The sequence below is a fragment of the Anastrepha obliqua genome, chromosome 1 (genome assembly GCF_027943255.1).
Source record: "Anastrepha obliqua isolate idAnaObli1 chromosome 1, idAnaObli1_1.0, whole genome shotgun sequence".
NCBI classification, from domain to species: domain Eukaryota; kingdom Metazoa; phylum Arthropoda; class Insecta; order Diptera; family Tephritidae; genus Anastrepha; species Anastrepha obliqua.
The window spans coordinates 125,240,618-125,260,313 of NC_072892.1; the positions used below are offsets into that span (position 1 = coordinate 125,240,618).

The 19,696-nt window shown below is 35.9% G+C and overlaps 1 protein-coding gene across 8 annotated transcripts in view; it reads left to right on the plus strand.

Moving 5' to 3' along the window:
- Positions 1-707: 707 nt before the first annotated feature.
- The window catches only part of LOC129236016 (tyrosine-protein kinase Fer), a 163,081-nt gene continuing 144,092 nt past the window's right edge, over positions 708-19,696 (plus strand). For all 8 annotated transcript variants that reach the window (XM_054870170.1, XM_054870171.1, XM_054870175.1 and 5 more), the window contains exons 1-2: positions 708-806; positions 12,306-12,753. In XM_054870170.1, coding sequence (XP_054726145.1) covers positions 12,558-12,753 — 196 coding nt within the window. In that variant the 5' untranslated portion in view covers positions 708-806; positions 12,306-12,557. The remainder of the gene's footprint in view (positions 807-12,305; positions 12,754-19,696) is intronic.

Below are 19,696 nucleotides of genomic sequence, written 5' to 3' on the forward strand. Positions count from 1 at the left end.
GGCTAACCTAACCTACTTTTGTAGTAAGTAGCCAGTAAGAACAATTGTTTACTAATTTCTAAATAAATAAATAAAAAAATATGCGTCCCAACGAATTTGTTGTTGTATCAGTAGCACAACAACAAATCATCTTTATTTTATTGCTACCTTACCTCGCACTTTGAGGACAAAACAATTTTATTCCCGTTTCATTTAGTATTTAATATTTTTACACCACTGTGGAACGCAAGTCTTTTGAAAATTTCCAACAATTATGTATGATTGTACCCTGGCAAATGTTAATGAACACCCAATTTTAAGGTTTCCTAAAACGTTGAATATTTAGGTGCGTTGACCCCATTTCAATACGATTTTCCAAACAGCCCAACTGAATGAGCGGAATTGTGTGTTGAATTCGATACTGCAACAAAAATATAGTCAACAAGTCAAATGGCAGAATGGCAGAAACGTCATAGGTGGACAAGTTAAAAATATACGAAAGAAATAAGCAAAGGAATTCCCACAAAACACTCGTCTGCTTGGTAGCTGCTTGTTGTGTTTACAAACGAGTGACCGTGGCAGGGGGCAGCGCTCAAACATGTTTGAGTGCTATTTGAGAGACCACATTAAAGAGAGTACCACCGTGTGTGCATGTTCGGTGTTGGGCATGTTGATAGCTAATTCCATTTGCGTCTACAACCGTTGCGTCGAGTCTTGTTCGAAGCGTGTACGTGTGCAGTTCGAAAGTACGGCCGGCCAATTTGTGGATTTATTTTTATTTTAAGTGAAATTAAAAATTGAAATCGAATTGTGAGCAAACGAAATAAGTATGTAATAAATAAGAATTGAAAATTTGTCGTGAATTATTTGCAAAGAAATGGCGAGAATTTAAGTGGAAACAATAATAAATAAATGCAAATTTGTTGAAGTGTAAAACAATTTGAAATCTAATAAGCAAAGAAATCCTATGCAAAGTGAGTTGTTAATAACAACAATGGAGTGTCAGAGCGGCCCCGCGTGCCCGTTAAATACCGTCGCTGCTTCTTTAAAATTATTCGCACGCGTGATTAAGCAAATCTAATGTGACATTTTATGGGTCGAAGTTGATTTTTTTTTTGTTTAATATGAGTTCAAAATTATTTAAAAAAAATGCATAAAGTGAGCTTTACTTCTTCGGTAGTGATGCGAAAAATTTTCGTTAGTAATTGCGAGGAACGCCGCGCACAGCCACCAGTGGCAGTTTTACGTTTTGTAGCTTTGCTATTGCCACTTTCGGTGTGGTGCATCCTCGCGTGTGTACATTCTGAGTTAACAAATATTGACAGCTTGGAGTGCCAACAAAAGCGCAGACAGCCACAAACACAGCTACACCCTATAAATGAACAAATCAAAGAAGAAAAATCATAAAAAAAAATATTTAATTTTTTTCTAAATCCTCTTTTTTATATTTATTATATCGTGAAACCCATTTTTTCTTTCCTTTTAATATTATGCCGCATTTCGGTTTTCAAGTTTTTTATCGCTGATTGAACGCAAGATTTATTTGCTGCTTGATATTTTTGGATGACCTGTCCCGCCCGTCCGCTTCTCCGCTACCTTTTTAACGCTTGCTGTTTGCAGCATTTCTTTGTTGTTGTTCCCGTTCGGTTATGGTGCTTTGTGTATTTATTGTCCCGCTGTTGGTCTGCCTGTCGTTGGTGTTGTTGTTACCGTTGCCATCGCCGTTCTAGTGTTTGTGCCTAACCCGTTTTCACACAACCAGCTACAAAGTGGCGACCTGTGACGGCAAAGCATAAGCAACCGTATCTCAGAGATACACAACAGACCAGCAGACAGTCAGCGAGGCAGGGTGGAGTTCGGCCAAGCAAACAAACAGCCATAAAAAAGCAGCCACCAGTCAAGCAATCTTAAAGCTGTGCTCCTGCCACTCCATTCATGTGCATGTGTATGTGTGTGCCTCAGTACATATTAGTGTAAATCTCCAAAGGCGCGCGGGTACAACTGTGTGTGTCTTCTAGTGTGGTGCGCTTATTGTGTTTATGATGTTTATTTTTGTTTGCTTGCGTGCCTACTTACGTATATACATATCCACCTACCTACCTACCTATCTGCTTACCAACCTCTTCCCAGCCATCTGGCTGTACTTTACCTTCCTTACTTGCACCAGCTTTATTCATTGTTGGTTGTTATTGCTTTTATATCTTAGCATAGTTGTTTGTATGCTGGAAAAACAAGTTTTTTGAAAACATCAGCAACATGTTGAAGCATAACAAAGGCAACAACACAACAACATAACAACACGACGCCAACAATATTGGTGTAAGGAACAATAATGCAGCTAAACATGGGCTAGCAAAAGCAAACAGCAAGAACAACAAAAATAACATAAACAACACCACATCGAAAAAGGCTTAGAGTTCAAGTGAAGTCGAAGAAGATTTGGGTTAAAAATATATATCTTTATCATATAAAAACGCCACCTTAGCCCATGTTTTTGGTGCGTGGTATATTAGTGATTGGTGCATAGTCGCGTTTCTAATCTCACGGACGTTTTTGGTTGTTAACTGTCGCCCCTCGTCAAACAATGTCGAATCATCGAGTGAATTTTTGCGATGTAAATCCATGCAATAAAAACTCTTTGCCGATTGGAGGCATTGAAGAACTGAGTAGGAACTCGACTTAAGCTCTCAGCCTATGTAACATTGCTGTAATCAAAAAGTAACTGTTAAGTGCTCACAACTTATACTAACCATAACCATAGCCGCAACATTGCAGCAATTGTCGATTGGCCACGCCGTAACCATAAACAGCTGATATTAAAGTAGAATTAAGGGGGTAGTAAAATACCATTTTTTTCATTTTTTTTTTTTTTTAAATTATTCGATAACATCTTAAGATTATTGTGTGAAAGTTTGAAGTGCATTAGAGTAAAATTGACAAAGACACAAAGGATTAAGTATCTACCTCTCCAACCGGATTTCACGCTGCCGAAAATCTTTAAACGCGTTTTTCTCACACTTGCCTTTTTTACGGTCGGTGTCCACTGTAGATTCATATCTACTGCACCGATTCTTTTCAAATTTGGTTTTTTTGTTTCTTTACTTTATTCACGAGGTAATGACGTCGAGTTTTTTTTTTTTTTAAATTTTGTCATATTTTAAAACAACAAAGTTTTCAAGTTTTTTTTATGAAAAATCGGTGTTTTGACTTCAAAGCGCTTTAAAAAATTAAAAAAAAAAAAAAAATTCGACGTTGTTACCTGCGAAACTTTATTAGCTGATGAAATCAATTTGGTTTTTTGATTTTAGTTGATCCAGTAATGAGTTCTGAGGGACACCGCAATAAAACTTTTGTATGAGACGTCCGCGAAGATTCGCTGCCACCAACTCATTTCTTCATAAAAATCAATGAAAATTTCACACAATATTCTTTAAATATGACTTTATAATGAAGTAATTTTAAAATTTTGAATAAATCAACTGTGTCGACAAAAAAAATTTCGAAAAATATGCTTGTTTTACACCGAATTAACCATACTACCCCCTTAATGACAACTTTTGTATTTTTTAATAAAAACACGGATAATTTTCCACTAAGTTTATTAAGCGGTTAGGGGTAGTCAGATCGCTGTTTATGAGGAGCCCAGAAGTTCCTTGCGGAAATCATCACAAGTCCTCGGGGATTCATCTATAATCAATGGGACAAAAAAATTTAGTTTTATTATTTAATAGAAAATCTTGTGCTTGGCCAAAGCTTTTTTTTCAAAATTAACAATATGGTGCCCTCAGGAAATATTTTTCAGGCTTTCAAGAAAAAACCGACAATTGATTGTTTAAAAAAATCGAAATTTTTGAAAGAAAATCCTTCGATCATGCACGAGTTTTTTATGTTTTTCAAAAGCTGTATAAATTTATTTGAAATCTACCAAGCGGTTTTTAACTTACAGTGATCACCAGTTCAAAAAACATAGTTTTGGAAAAAACTCATTTAAAGTTTTGCTATCTGTTCCGGAGCGCCCGAGCGGCCTTTGTTAATTCTTGAATAATTCGAAAAGTATTTGTCGGTTTCACTTCAAATTTTCACATAATATTTTTAAGATATTCTACTTCAAGAAATTGCAAAAAAAAAAAATTAAATTTTTTGATAATTCTGACTACCCCTTAGCTTTAGGGGCTAAAAAGGGAGAAATTAAAAATCGCTCTTGATTTAAGGATATTTTGATTCTGAATTTCGATTTATCATTTATTTAATGAAAAAATCATTATGGAGGAATTTCCAATGAACCAGAGTAATTCTGCATTTCAGAATCAAAACTAATTTCTTGTTTTCGGTTTTTTAATAGCTTGTATACGTATATCGATTTAACTAAATTTACACATTTTTTTTATTTCAATTATTAAAAATATTTCTAATTTGATTTCACCAAATTATTTATTACATTTTTTATATTTTTATATTTTAAAATTTTTTTTAAATAATTAATATACATATTTTCTAAGTTCTCTTTTTTATTTTGCTCTGCTATAGTATAGTTTCCAGTCAAAAAAATCGTATTGTTTTATGTTTTTCAAAACTTTTGAACCAGAACAATGTTTGCAATTTTGAACGTTCAATTTTCGTAATTATTTTATTTTGTCGCAATTAATAATTTTTTGCGCTCTTTTAACGTGTTAGAGTAGTTCACGCTTAGTCGGACATGCTAATTTTCTAAAAACGAAATATCATAAATTACGCTAAACGAAATTGATAAAATTACTTACCAGCAATATTAATGAAAATTCGCTTAGCGCGATAACACATTAAAGCGGAGAAAAATAAATACCATAAAAATCGACAAAATGCAAAGAAACAGAAAATTGGATAATTGTTAAACGAAATTTGTTTTTTTGTTTTTATTAATAAGCACACATTTTTTTTCAATACATATTACGGGGATGTGATTATATATATATTTTTTTTTTTTGTTTTTTATATTTCTTTATTATTTCACTTGGGAACCTAGGGCGTCAACAAAACATTTATATCTTATTTTATTAATTGCGTTTCTATTTGCGACATCCAACGTTTTGTTAACTACTTCTAAATACGATAGTTAGATTAGGTTTAGGTTCTTCTAATATATGATAATTTTGCACCCACGAAATTTCTAATTGCTTCAATTTTGCATAATTAAAAAAGCGTTGGAAGCAAAAGAGCACACTCTTGGTGAGTTTATGGACATTGAAGAAGCTTTTGACAACGCTACCTATGATTCTATGTGCTCTTCTATATGAAGTAAAGGAGTAAAAGAAGTCATTGTCGGATGGATTCACTCCATGCCATCCAAGAGACTACTTATCACAGATGGAGAAATGATGAAGGAGTCAAGGTTAAGGCTAAGAAGGGCTGCCCATAAGTCGGTGTACTCTCGCTTCTACTTTGATACATTGCTGTGGACTCTTTTCCTAATAATCTGCAGGAAATTAGACACATCCAAGCTTATGTGGATGAGGTGTACGTATTAATCTCAGGACGGTAGTTAGAAGCTGTATGCAATAAAATGCAGGTAGCTCTAAACAAGATTGAGTATTCGTGCAAATTGTATAGACTTTCGGTGAAGTACCTTGGTACTATTCTCTTGGAAACGCAATATGGAAGGCCGGTTACTATTCACTTAGAAAGGAGTAATACTGCAACTGTCTTCTGAAGTCAAATACTTGGAAGTAATCCTAGATGTAAGATGATCTAGAAGAGGCATGCCGATCAGAAGGTCTCTCGAAGACCAAAAGTCTTCTGGCAGTGCAAGACAACCTTTGGAAAGACATGGGGTCTAAGACCGGCGATAGTGCACTGGCTGTGCACCACCCAGATTAGACCAACTATTACATACGACTCTCTAGTCTGGTGGAAGGCTACTATGGTTTGTACTTAACCCCTTGCTAGACTACAGAGAAGTGTGAGCTTGGGTATCATAGAGGCTATGAGTACGACATCTGGCGATGCGCTTAATGTCATCCTGAACTTGTAATATCTAGATTTTAAAATTCAAGAAGAAGTGATGAAGGCGGCCTACAGGCTCAGGCTAAATGTAGTCTGGGGAAATGTAGAAAACATGGGCCACTATCAGATATGTTACCATTTATCGGAGCGGTGCACACTGTTCTCGATACCAGCGGACAATCGGGTGCCTTACGTTAGCTTCGTTAGGAAGTATGATGTTTTGATCCCAAATAGAAATCAATGGTTAAGTCGAGATAACCTATTAATAGGACTTCAGCACACTTTCTACACCACTAAGACCAGCGTTGGTAGTGGATTTGCATGGTACTTAGACGTATACACTAAGTACTCCTACGCTGCAGGACAGATGGTTACGGGTTTCTTCATGGAAGTCTATGCAATCTTGAATGTAGCATAGTGGCTAATCGAGAAAAAGTGGCGGGGTAGTTATATTGGAATTTTTAGTGACAGTCAAGCTGCACTAATAGACCTTGCTAACCCAAGCTGCTCTTTGAAATTAGTCACTGAATGTAAGACAAAATTGAATAGTGTCGCAAAAACAAATAAAATGTGTCTTATTATAGATGCCTGGACATTATGGTATTACAGGGAACGAGTTGGCTTATCAACTGGCTAATGAAGGCTCTGCATGTATAGCATATATAGGAGCTGAACCTCTTCTAGTTGCCATTTCTGCATCGATTTAACTATAGATTAACGATTTCATGAGGTCTACTCGTAGAAGACGTTGGTCTGAGTTGAGTTTCTGCGAAGTAGCCAAGCGCTTTGTGAAAAAACCAAACAGGAAATCTGTGACTTTTCTTCTAAACCGTAGTAGGAAGGACCTGAGAGTACTGGTGGGTGTAATCGGAGGGCAAAGCGCCAGTGGTCAGTATATGAGTACCATGGAAATCATTGACGACCCAATATGGCAATTCTGCCGTGAGAATGAAGACACTGCAGAGCATTTTTCTTTAGCTGTCCGGCGTTTTTGTAGAATTAAAAATAAGCTATTGGGGTGTGATGTACTGAGTACGGACTAAGTGCATACTCTTCCTCTTCCGGGCCTCTTAAGATTCATCACTGAATCTAAAAGATCCGCGGAAGAGTGACATCAAACCAATTTTTCAGTCTTACCATCCATATAATATCTATTATGTCCCTCTATTTCTTCCACTGTAATCTTTCCGGTTGTTGTACAATGGACTTCCAGATTACCCACAAATCTAAGCTAAGCTAAAGTAATAGGGGCTTCCATACATCCGTGAACATTTGAATTTCAGATTTTATTACTGCTTAGTACTTGGATTGTATCATATTTGAAGTACGCTAAAGGGTTTTGCAAAATTTATATTAACGCAATTAAGCTTTCGGGGCAACTTTTTTCAGGTTTTTTATGTCAATATCCATTGATCCTAGAAAAAGCTCTATTTAACACAAATTCTAGGAAAAAGATTTAAGTTTAATAGTATATTTTTTAAAAATTGCTAAACTGAATTAAAAACAAAAAACTCAAATATTATCCAAAGGAGTAATCAAAAGTCATAAAAACATATTTTTTATTAAAGTCGGAAGTGTTCGTCACGAAATGCGAAAAGTATAAAAAATATGTTTTGCTTTTCTTGACTTCGAAAATATTGTCCCTCAGCAAGTATCAGTGAAGTAAGTTGTATTAGCCAATAGTGATAGAGTTGGCTCTGTGCTCCGTCAAAATCGCTTAGGCGATTATCGCGCCAATCAAGGAGAAGAAGCTGAAACCGTCAACGAGGTCCTAGAAAATTAGTGGCGAAGCCAGCTATGGTAGTCGCATAAATGAAATCGTGTGCCATAACTAATGGAAATGCTTATTATTTCGAACAAACCAATAATTCATGTATACTAAGTTGAAAATGAATTAAACCCTACAAAAATTCACCAATCCTGCCTCCTACCTTAGTACCTTAGTTGTATTTTTCTACTAAAACATGAATTCCACTTGAGTTAAATAATTACATTTGCGTAACTGCCCCATGGTTTTTGCATTACTCACATTTTTCAAAAGCTAATTATTTTACACTCACACACGCACATTTTGTTGTTGCTTTCCTCACTCATCTTTTTGCAATATATGCTCGGGGGTAATAATTTTCGCAAATTCGCAAAATTGGCAAGTGTTTCAATATACTCACACTCATTATGCTCCAGCCGCTGACTTGGGTAATAAATGAGCCGTACAGTGTCAAAAAAAAAGCAACAACAACAACAAGCGTTCATATTATTGACATGGCAGAAATGCAAGAAAGTAAAGTGCACAGTGTAATTGAAATGAAGCGAAATGCAATGAAGTGTCGAAATATTCAGCGAAGCAAAAGCAGAAAATAATGCAAATTAGCAGAAAAAATGTGAAAGTTTACAAAAATAAAGTGTACAAAATACTTACTTACGTGTGCTCCATATATACATACATGTATATATTTTAATACAAAAAAGCTAAAAATTTTGACAATAATTTTGAGTGAAACTTTGTTGTTTTGCTGATCAAATGTTTTTGGAACTTTGTTTTTCTATTTCTTCCATTCGCAAATTTTTGCTTTTAAAATTTTGTAGTCAGTGGTTTTTTGGCATGATTTAGTATCATATTTTCGAAACTGCGTGTTTTAATGTTTATGTTGTTAGGCGAACGAACGCATTTACTATATCTATACTATTTTGCTCTTTGTTTAATTTTATGTTTAATTTATGATATTCGGCGTGCTTTCTTAAAATTTTTTTTCTTTGAGGCCTATACAAAATATATCTGTACAAAATGTATCAGCTAAAAGGAAAACTGGGAATACGGGAATAAATGCAAATCAATGCAGATTATTCGTTGTAAAGTGGTCCGAGCAATGCCCAATTGCTGAGAACGGCAATTTTGGGATGTCCTTGGCGACGCCTTGGTCGGTTTTGATTTGGCCTCTTTGGATTTGAAAGAGCATCACCAGTCGAAAACCTTTCGTACAAACGTTTAATGGTGTTTTTAGAAGGCGCACTTTTCACATTATTTAATTTTTTATACACACGTTGAGTTTTTACAATTGACTTCTTTTGTTGAATGTAAATTTCAACAATTTGGGAGCGTTCGCGTGGCGTGTACTGTTCCATGGTAAAAATCTGCTTGGACTGACGCTTTCAACGCGGTATGTCATTAAGTGATCTGACGTCCCTGTCAAAAGATACAGGGTTGCCAGATGGGTCCGTCGAATATTGGCAACCCTGTATAAAAAATCACGTGACTCAAAGTACAATGAAAAAAAATTGCTCCACGGTGGGCATCATTTCTCTTTGAAATGTTGATAGATCTGTAAAAAGTAAAAAGATTCTTGTAAAATAAAGTTGTGGTTATAGTTGTGGATCCGGATTTTCGAAATGTTCAATAAATTTGCAATTTACGGCAATTTAATAAAAAGTATGCATTTTACGCCATAAATGTCACGCTTTAATTAAAAACTGTATGAGTTATCATGCAGATCGTGCCGGAAAAAGTAGTTTTGAGAAAAAGGAGCTTAAATTTTCTGCCTCAAACGAAGAACAGCTAACTGTGCGCATCAAACTCTCGTCGGGCAATTATATTTTCTACCGTAACTTTGTTTCCACCAAACCAGGCATCCATACGTTAAAATTGGAACCACTACGTTGTACGTGCAAAGCACGACCTGTGGCTTGAGTCCTCATTTTTTGCCGATCATAGCTTTCCAGGAGTGGAAAGCTATACTGGTCTTTTTCACCCGACTTTCAATGCTTAGCTTCGAATAAAGTTTGAAGTCAAGCATCACTCCAATATACCCAAGTTCCGCTGAAAACGGTAGAACGTGCTTATATTTATATTTTCTGGTAAATAGCTCCGTTTTATCAAAGTTAGCTCTGAGGCCGCAACTGGCAGCCCAGCGACTGAGTACTGCCAATGAGCTGTTAGATAATTTCATGACATTTATTTTTTGAATATAATATCCGGCACATGTCCGCCGCGGTTACGACTTATATAATCCATTCGATGAGCCCAATTTTGGCCGTATGACGGCAGTGGTGGTTTGAGTATTGTAATAAATTGATTGTCGTTAATGTTTAGCTGACTAATTTTTGTAAGTAAAAATACCGCCAGCCGGGCTCGATAGTGTTCACCACTCTACGTAACGGCAGCTTCTTCCACATTTCAAAAGAAATATACACCGATGACGCCGCTAGTACTCTATGAACTTCGCGCACAGATTTTTTTTTTTTTCAACGGAAATCTCCACTAATTGGAAACGTTGTTCTGATGCTAAACGATTCATGATTCAGGCAGCTAAAAGAACACCCGATAAATAGGTATGTAGATTGGTGCACAAGATTTTTTCGGTTTTATGTTAATTAAATCGGCAGTTAAAATTTATATTTGAATACTAAATACGATTTTTAGATCCCATTGTTGCTAGCGAAAATACAAATATATGAACACTGTACAACAAACTAAATTTTTTTTTCAAAATTTCAAAATTCCGCTAACGGAATATGATAAAGGCGAACGAGGAAAAATTTCTGTGATACACGGTTTTACATTTGATTATTTTTATTGGGGACAAGATGAGCTTGAAATGAAACGGCATAGGAAATAATAATGTCCTTACATGATTTACGTTTGAAGTTTAAAATAATGAAGTTGCGAACACGAAAATAGCTATCCAAACAAGTATTCGATTTTATCAAAAAAATGTTAATCTATGATGTGCTTACAAAAGTTTTTATTACAACACATTTTTTCCTTGTTCACTCCAATCGGGAGCAAAGGGCCTCGGCACTTCTCAGTCTTGCGTTGGTTTCGTCAATCTATTTTGCTTTCTGACAGGGTAGGTGGTTAGCCTGCCACTAACAGTCCTAAATAATGGGAATGCCCACCTCTCGTTGCTTAGGAACAACGCCTTCTAACTGTTTAGCGCGCCATCTGTGTTTAACATTTTTCTGCCAGAAGGATTACACAGATGGTTGATGACTTCACTAAATTTAGTGTGTCTGCGCTATTACCGCGATTGCCCGCTGATGCAATGTGTAACTGTTTGTTTTTGCTTGTTTTAGCAGCCACAATCTGCAAGTAGTGCGCTGACTTTTGCGCGGGAGTTTGGATTGGAAGGATAAGGTTGTTGGGGTTGCGGAATGCATTTTTTTTAATGTAGAAACTAGGAAAGTAGGTAAGTTTGGAAAAGTGCGAGCGTGGCTTACGTGGGATTCGAACCCACAACCTCTGGAATGGCAGGCTAGTGCACTTACGCTCGACTACCGAGGCAGCTGAACACATATTTAAATCAATTCTAAAACGAAAAACAAAACTTTGTATATCAAAAGTTAGAAATTCAAGGTGTTGAGGGCATGAGCCGAGACTTGATGTGAACGTCGACTATGTATTCATTACTCCCCACTCCATTATGCCATCAGTTTTGTGTATGGGGCTTGCGCCATAATATGAGAAACATCGCCATACCATTAATTTTGAGCAACAGGTTTAACGGGGTTTAGAGTGAAGTTCGGCTGAGTTTCTGATTTTCGGTGCCAGGTGGACGTGTAACATATTGTCCTGAGCCCGTGCTGCCATACAAAACTATTTTAGACTCGTCAGCCTATAAAATATTAGGCAATATGTCAGTTGTCCAGCTCGCATGTTTTGTCTTATAGTTTTAATGTCAGAAGTGGCTTTTTTTGTGGGCTCGTCCAGCACCGTAGTTAAAGTTTTCTTTGATCTCCTGTATGCCGTGATCTACGCCATGATGAGTTATTTCGAAGTTTGGCTTCATTCCGGGGAATACAAAAAAGTTACAGAGACTGATTTTGGAGCTATAGGGTGGATGCGGATATTCCAGAATCCCTTTTTTCGCTAAAAATTCATGCGCAATAAACGAAAAAAAAAAATAGGTGGCTGTGTCTGCTGTTGCTCCTTAAGTCTCCAACATATAGTCTGCAGATCTGGCCATGCAATACCTGTCCTGCAAGAACATATTTGCGTTGAATGATGCCGACAAAAATTATCAGCTTTGCCTTCGGTTGTAATTTTTACATACTCGTTTTCATTGGCAATTCCTCAACTTTTTTCGCTTACTGCTAAATTTGCTTACACACCACGGGAACATATGCAATTATCCCGGTCGCCTTTCCAATAAATCTTCGCATGTGTTTTATTTATTTTCACCTCGCCACGAGCGCCCTAGTGTTGCCAGTGCCGGTTATCGTACCATGTAAAAAAAAGAACAAAAAAAGTTTAACATTCATAATCAAATGGTGCACTGGCGTGGAAATAAAGAAAAAATCGAAATACTAAAGTGATGATTTTAATGTTCTGTTATATTTTTTGTGATCTCTAGAACGTCGTAATTGGTACTCGTAACTAAATGTGTTTAAATATTGGAATAGTGAAAATTTTCAAACAAATCAATACAAAAATTGTGTCAAACATTAAATTCATACATTTTAATTTGAATGAAAAGAAGTGCAACTTAATAATATAAATTTAAAGAAGAAAAAATTCGTTCAAGAAAACATAAAAAAGAAATATCAAAACAAAAATTAGTCGAAAAAGTAAACAAAAACCACTGCTACAATACAAGAACAAAAATATGGGGTTTTCATCGGCCCTACAGGGCCGTGCCGCGCACGAGGCATTAATCGTGCGCCAAGATGCCGAACTGCGCCTTATGGAGACCATGAAACGGTCCATTCAATTGAAAGCCAAGAGTGATCGGGAATATGCGATCGGTTTGGCTGCGGTTGCACAACAGGGCTTGAAAATCGATCGCGCCGATGAAATGCAAGGTGAGTACAGAGGGTATACATACATATTTTTCATTTATTATTTATAAGTATATAATATATTTGTTTTTGTTATATTTGTAAATATGTATTATTTTATAACAGTCAATTTACAAGTTTATTTAGTTTGTGGTTTTATTCCACTTCACCGCAAATATTTATTAAATAGTGCCTACATATATTTAGTCTAGCAAATATGTGCTTATGTACATATGTATATTTATTTAAAGAGTAAACCACATAAGAAATTTCTTTTTAAAATAAAACGAAAAAAAAATTCAAATAAAAAAGTTAAATAAAATTGACTTAAATAAAGGGTTTTCCAATAACAAGTGTTATATAAATATAAAAAAGGCTATCGAGAGATTTTTCATGGCCGGAATTGGATGGGCCATTTTAATTAAATCAGAAATCACATATTTTTAATTAATAAAGAAATCAGCAGTCACATTCTTGACGTTATGGACCTTAGGAGTGTTGTTGAAATAACAAGAGAGTCTTACGACCTTTGTACACGACTTGTGCGTGCTTTGTTCCGGTCAAACTGCTTCTCAGTTATGCCATTATTTGCGCTGTTATCTCATTTAGTTTGGAAATAAGTTACTATATGAATTCCCCCAAAGTTTTTCAATTCTAAGACATCTCAATCTCTAATGCGGAGGTATGCTTTTGCCTGACAGTTAAGATTTCGAGCCAGTACCAAAAGAGAATGTGTTTGGGAATGTGCAAGGTGGCTGAAAATGAATCATTAATTTTGCTTTGGATAACTTTTTTACTTAATAAAAAAAAATTATTGTAACCTTCATATTCTCCATTGCTTGTCTACTTGTCTAGTTCCCAAGTGTCTTATATAATATGACGTAGAACGCCATTTGCAAAATTTATAAATCTTCCGGTAGGGTAATCATTTTGCGCCACCTTGTAAGTACATGCGATCATAATAAATGTATTATATTTATCACATTTTTGACACAAATTATATCATCATTGTTTTCGATAAATTTATTTTAAGATGCCGCGAGTGCAGATCTCCATATACATAAACATTTCAGCATTTCTCATTTATCAAATGGTTCTATGAATATATGACAGTAAACGTCATAGGCATTCAGATAAAAGGGTAAACAAGCATACGTAACTTAAGAAGATAAAATAAAAAATAGTAAAAAAGTAAACAAAAAAAAAAAAAGAAAAATGAACAAGAATAAGTTATGGGAGTAAAAGTTGCTCGCGCTCTAGTCGCTTATCAGTTGAAGACTTTTTCCAGAGAAACTTTGCATTTGCGTCACACAATAACCGATAGCGTCACAATTTAAGTTTACAAATATTTTTTATGGTGCTACAAAAAGTAATAAAAAAATAAAAATAAAACAAAGTAAAAGTTCCACACTGCAGGGGTTTTGCTTAAGCACTCAACAAAGCGAGGGGAATTACAAAGACTTTTATCGGGTATAAGTTCTCTGCATTGTATAGTACTTTACACATATACATAATTGCATACAGCTACACTGCAGTGAGAGACCAAAGTAGGCAGGAAAAAAATGGTTTACAACTAGAATTTCCTGACTAAAAGCGAACTAGTCCGAAAAAGACCAGATGTGCACCGATTACAAAACGTTTTATTCATACCCATTTTATTTGACTGCAATATTTTAATTAATTTTTATTTGGGTATATTGCAAGCTATTCAAACGAGTATAGATTAAATTAAGGGGTAACACCACTGTACACGCGTAAAATAAACACGATTTTTAAAGAATTTTTTTTGTATAGAAGGGAAGGGAAAACAATCACTCTGATTTGTGAAGTTATTACTTATATACTAAAATACAAAACTACAAAGTTTGATCGAAAAATTTTACAAAATGGCGGCATAGGAGACATTTTTGTACTGTGGTTTCTCTTGAAAGAGCTCCGCGGAGAAACACGTAGGGGATTTAAAAAATATTTATTTTTGTGGAATTAGCAAGCATTTGAAAGAAAAAACTCTATTTTGGACTAAAAAAACGGCACTTAAATAATTATAACAATCGTTTAAATTAATCTATCGAAAATCCCCTACGCTCTTCTCTTAAGAAGGTTATTATACAGACGTAATGAAAAACCTGATTAAAAATATTTAAAATTGTTTGAGTTATGCTGCATGCCAATTTCAGAAAACGTGTTTTGAGAAAAACGCGTTTAAAGTTTGGAAATTTGGAGAAGTCGTTAGGTAGCAGTCACTAACGCTTGGTTAAAAGCTTCAAATGTTTATGAAATAAACTTCGGTAACGTATAAAACTTTTTGTTCTGTATTTTAAAAGGTTCAAAGAATTTTTTAAGCTAATAAAAAAAAAATCAATTTTTTTAAATTTCTACAGTGGTGTTACCCCTTAAGCATATCGCCGCTTCGCCCACAAAAAGATAAAAAAGTAATTTTTTTTGTGCTTGAAATCTTTTACGTTTGCTAAAATCTGGGGAAAAGAGAAATCCACTGTTTTTGCATACAATTTAAAACTTTATTTAAGATGCTTCGAATTGTCCGATTAGGGTCAAATGCTCACCGTTTTGTTGTCTTATTTGTTGCCATTTTAAAGGTAGCTTCATTATACCCTACAGAAGTCTTGTTCCTTATTGGCGTTAAAATCTATGAATCGATTTTCACAATCTTCTATTGATACCGATTTCGTGTCCCTCAGGAAGTTTTGCAATAAGAGAAAAAAGTGGTAATTGCCTGGTGCCTGCCCAAACAAGCTCCCGGAGTATTTGGCGAGTCGCTACGGACCTGTGTGATCTTGCGTTATACTGAAGGGACCCAATACCTCTTCTGTTGGGCAATATGGCCGTTTCTAATCAATCACTAGCTTCAAATGGTCCAATTGTTGGCACTAGAGATCTGAATTTAGTGTTTGGCAACACAGAAGAACATACCTGGCCTTTAGTTCTGGTTTGCCCACGATCGTTTTCGCACAACATTGGCGTATGTGACCCATTTCTCATCCCCAGTCACCATCCGTTTAATAAAGGCTTCGATTTCATTCCGTTTGCCCAAAGCAGCGCAGATGGAAATTCGATCCATCATGTTTTTGGTGATAATTGGTGGGCACCCAAACGCTGAGATTCTTTTTGAATCCAGCTTTGTGCAAATGGCTTACAACTGTTTTATGGTCGATCCTTAGCTCCTGGGCGCTGCTACGACAACTAACATGCCGGCCAACTTCGATTTTCCAATCACTATAGCCAACTACCGAGAAAATATTTGACCCAAGTAAAAATAGAATGACTGAATGGCTTCTTGTTGCTCATCAGCCAAAATATCGCAATTTTGTCTATTTACTATACATAGCCATTAAGCCAAAAATGGGCCTCATCGCTGAACAGAGCGTCGATTTTCGTAACGTAATTGTACGATTTGTTAGCGTTCTTGAGGCGCAAGTCTTTCTATGATGAAGTGTCAATGTATACTGAAAAAATTATGTATTTAAATTGACAGTAGTCACGCGTGATGTCAAAAAATAATTGTAAAAAAGTTTTTAGTGTGTATTCATGAATTTAATAAATTTTTAATCTCAATTAGTGGTTTTGATCCATAATTGGACTAGTACTTTTTTTGTCTATTTTGAACTAGTTTGGGTCTAGTAAATTTTTGATCGGAGTCTGACAACTGACTTCTAGTAGAACATCTTCATGTTAAAAATACCAGTTGCTTGTATAAAAATAAGACAGTTACCCGACTAGTTGCCTAACTAGTCGCATCTGCAACTCCCACTAGTTGTCAGGTTGTTCACAACTAGTACTTTTGACCACAGGGTATTTATATGTATCCACATATTACAGTTCGCAAAATCTACAAGAATTATAGCTAAGTTCAATCATCAACTCACACTCCAGCATAATACGAGTATAATCTCGTATTTATGTAAAATAAGGTTCTTGCACGAAAGCGGCAACTTGTTACGCAAATCAAAAACAAGAATAATAATAAAATCCAACTAGTGTGGGTGTAGCGTGTATAAAGACGTCAATTTGAATATTTCTTGATCGCATGGCTGGAGAAAAAATGCAAAAATTATATTTTTTTATTAGTTTCATTGTGACCAATTCTTTAATCAGAAACTAGAAAAAAATTCAAATGACGTATACCCAAACAAGCTACTCATAATATGAGCTCTACTTATAATAAAATATAAATATACAATCTTAAATAAGACTCCACAGTCGGATAGTAACACTATGTAACTTAATCTCGCTTTTTTCAAAAATAAAGTTCGACCAAGAGAATATAAAGCGTGATTTTTTAAAGAGAAATATATCTGGCATATATCCGGCGAGGCTACGAGTTACATGGCCAGTGACAAGTTTTCTCTTATAAAGGTGTCTATTAATCACCCTAACGTCTTTAATAGAAATGAGGAAAGGCTAACAGGTCTGAAGTCTTTAGGTTTCGTATGCGAGCTCCTACCAGCCTTTGGTATAAAAACTACCCTGACTTCTCTCCACCTTAGGCGGACGTAATTTAGTAGCAGTGTTGCTCTAAATATGGTTATCAGCCATTTCATAATGTTGCCCATTGTCTGTTGCAGTTGCGCAGGGATTATCCCATCTGGTCCCGGTGTTTTGTATGGTTAGAAGTTTCCTACAGCCCAAGTTATATTGGCTTCTGTGACAATGTTGAGGTTATCCGAACCTAGTACCGCATCCGAAGTTGGACTATTGGTGCCTATCGCTTCCTCTAAATTACCTGGGAAGTGAGTATTTGGTAATAGATCTAATGATTCTTCGCTTCGAAGATACCCTATGGGTTGAGCAGATTTGGTTATGATTTTCTTCAGTCGAGATGCCTCTACCGTAGTCTCGATCCCCGCATAAAAAGTTCTTCATGAAGACCTTTGTGCTTTCCTTATTTCTTTCTTATATATTTTTAGTTTGTCATAATACAAGTCCCATTCGCTTTTCGCTTTGGCCCTGTTGCATTGTTTCCTGCAATTATTTTGTAGCTTTTTGAGTTCGGGTGACCACCAGGGTGGCTTATTCTTCCCTCTATGCTTAGCTGCTGTCCAAACCTTGTGCAGGGCTTGGTTGCAGGAATTAGTCAGTCTATTGACCATATTATCTATTGTCTCTATGCTAGAAGGGATGAAAGGGGGATCCATGGGCAAACGATTTGCTAGTTCCTGAGATTATCTTACCCAGTTTATTTTCTTAAGGTTCCTGAATTTGATTGCTTTAGAATTAATGACCTCTTCCTGGAGCGTGCATTCAATATATCTGTGATCAAAGAATGAATGTGCATTGATTACCCTCTAATTCACTACTCTATCTATAATTGAGTCTGAAACTAATGTAATGTCAAGAACTTCCTGACGATTACGGACAATAAAGGTAGGCTCATTTTCGCGATTGCCGAGCAATAATCTTGTTCCCATAATAAAATTAAAGACTGACTCCCCTCACTCGTTAATATCTGAACTACCCCAGGTAATGTGATGGGCGTTTGCATCGCCTCCCATTAATAATTTGCTGCCGCAGGCTTCGCTATCCAGTATTAGCTCTTTTAGCAGCTTCGACGGTACTGGATCTTCATATGCCATGTAAAAAGACGATAGCCAGTACCTGCTAGCCTCTGTCTCCCAGCTTATCGTTTTTGTGTCTGTATTGCTATATTTGTGGACCATAAATGTAGTTGGTTTTGTTTTTGCCATTATACAAGACCTTATTTTACCTTCACAATCACATACATGTAGTAAGGGGACCCAAGGAATAATATCTGTTAACGTAACGGTGTAACGTAACAATTTTTCCATGGCTAAACTTAACCCCTTCTTGGGATATGTAATGTGATACGAGTCAAGAGGTTCTGACATCTGAAGCGAAAGATATGTGCGACAATTTCATGGGCACTGCTGCAATTATTATCATGTTTTTTTTATTGCTTCCAAAAAATATTATAATATATGTATATTGACAATAAGTAATTGGTTTTACAGATATTTGGAAAATTAGTTTAAGGGCATTGCTCTTCAGGACCATTTGGAAATATATATTTCATTTTTAAAATATTCACTGTGATAACTTAGATAAGTCTCGTTCCGGTTAAGTCTCTTCTTATTTAATTTTTCTTCAGCAGGAAGCTCCCTTCGTCGAATTTGCGTGCGTCAGAAATCTGCTTATGTGCCTTCCACCCGCGGTTTGTGTTGCTCCGTCAATTGAGTCGATGTTTAAGTCGCTGGGAATGTCAGCGTTTGGTATATATGTACAATGGTGCATTGGTTATTGTCCTAAGTATCTTTGACTGGACACGTTGCTCCAGTATTTGCTCAAATTGTATTTAGAAGCTGTGCCACAAACTTCTTGTAATGCCTAAGTATTTAGCTTTTATATCAGTATTCGCTTCAGAGTTTCTAATCCTTATTGAGTCTTATGGTTACCTTTCTGTTCGTGTAATTGACTTGAATTATTTTTTCGCCATTAATTTCTATATTCCATTTTTTGAACTATCCAGTGGTTTGTTTAGTTCGTATTGTAAATTTTGGTGTGCTACATCGCGTCTCTATGAGATGCCATTAGAATACTGTCATCTGCATACGCCGCAATCCTGCTCTTTTCTGAAGACGGTACCGCTAACTCCGGAACTCCTGCGTACATACTTAACATACAATTTTCTGCCGTTGATGTAACTTTTTAGCGTTTGAAAGCAGTTATTTGGCAACCAAGATTAGAGTTTGTGCAGTAATCCAGGGTGACATAGTTTATCAAAGGCTTTCCTTAGCTATGTCAAGATATACAGTCACACTTACTTCTTTATTGTTGAAGTAATTTTCTCATTTTGTGAGTGACTCTCTAAACGTGTTTGGATTGTTGAATATTTTCGTCTAAATCCGAACTGATGTTGAGGAATCAGATTCATTCTTGTTAGGATCTAAGCGTTCAATGAGTAGCTTCGCAACTAGTTTCCGTATTGTCGGCA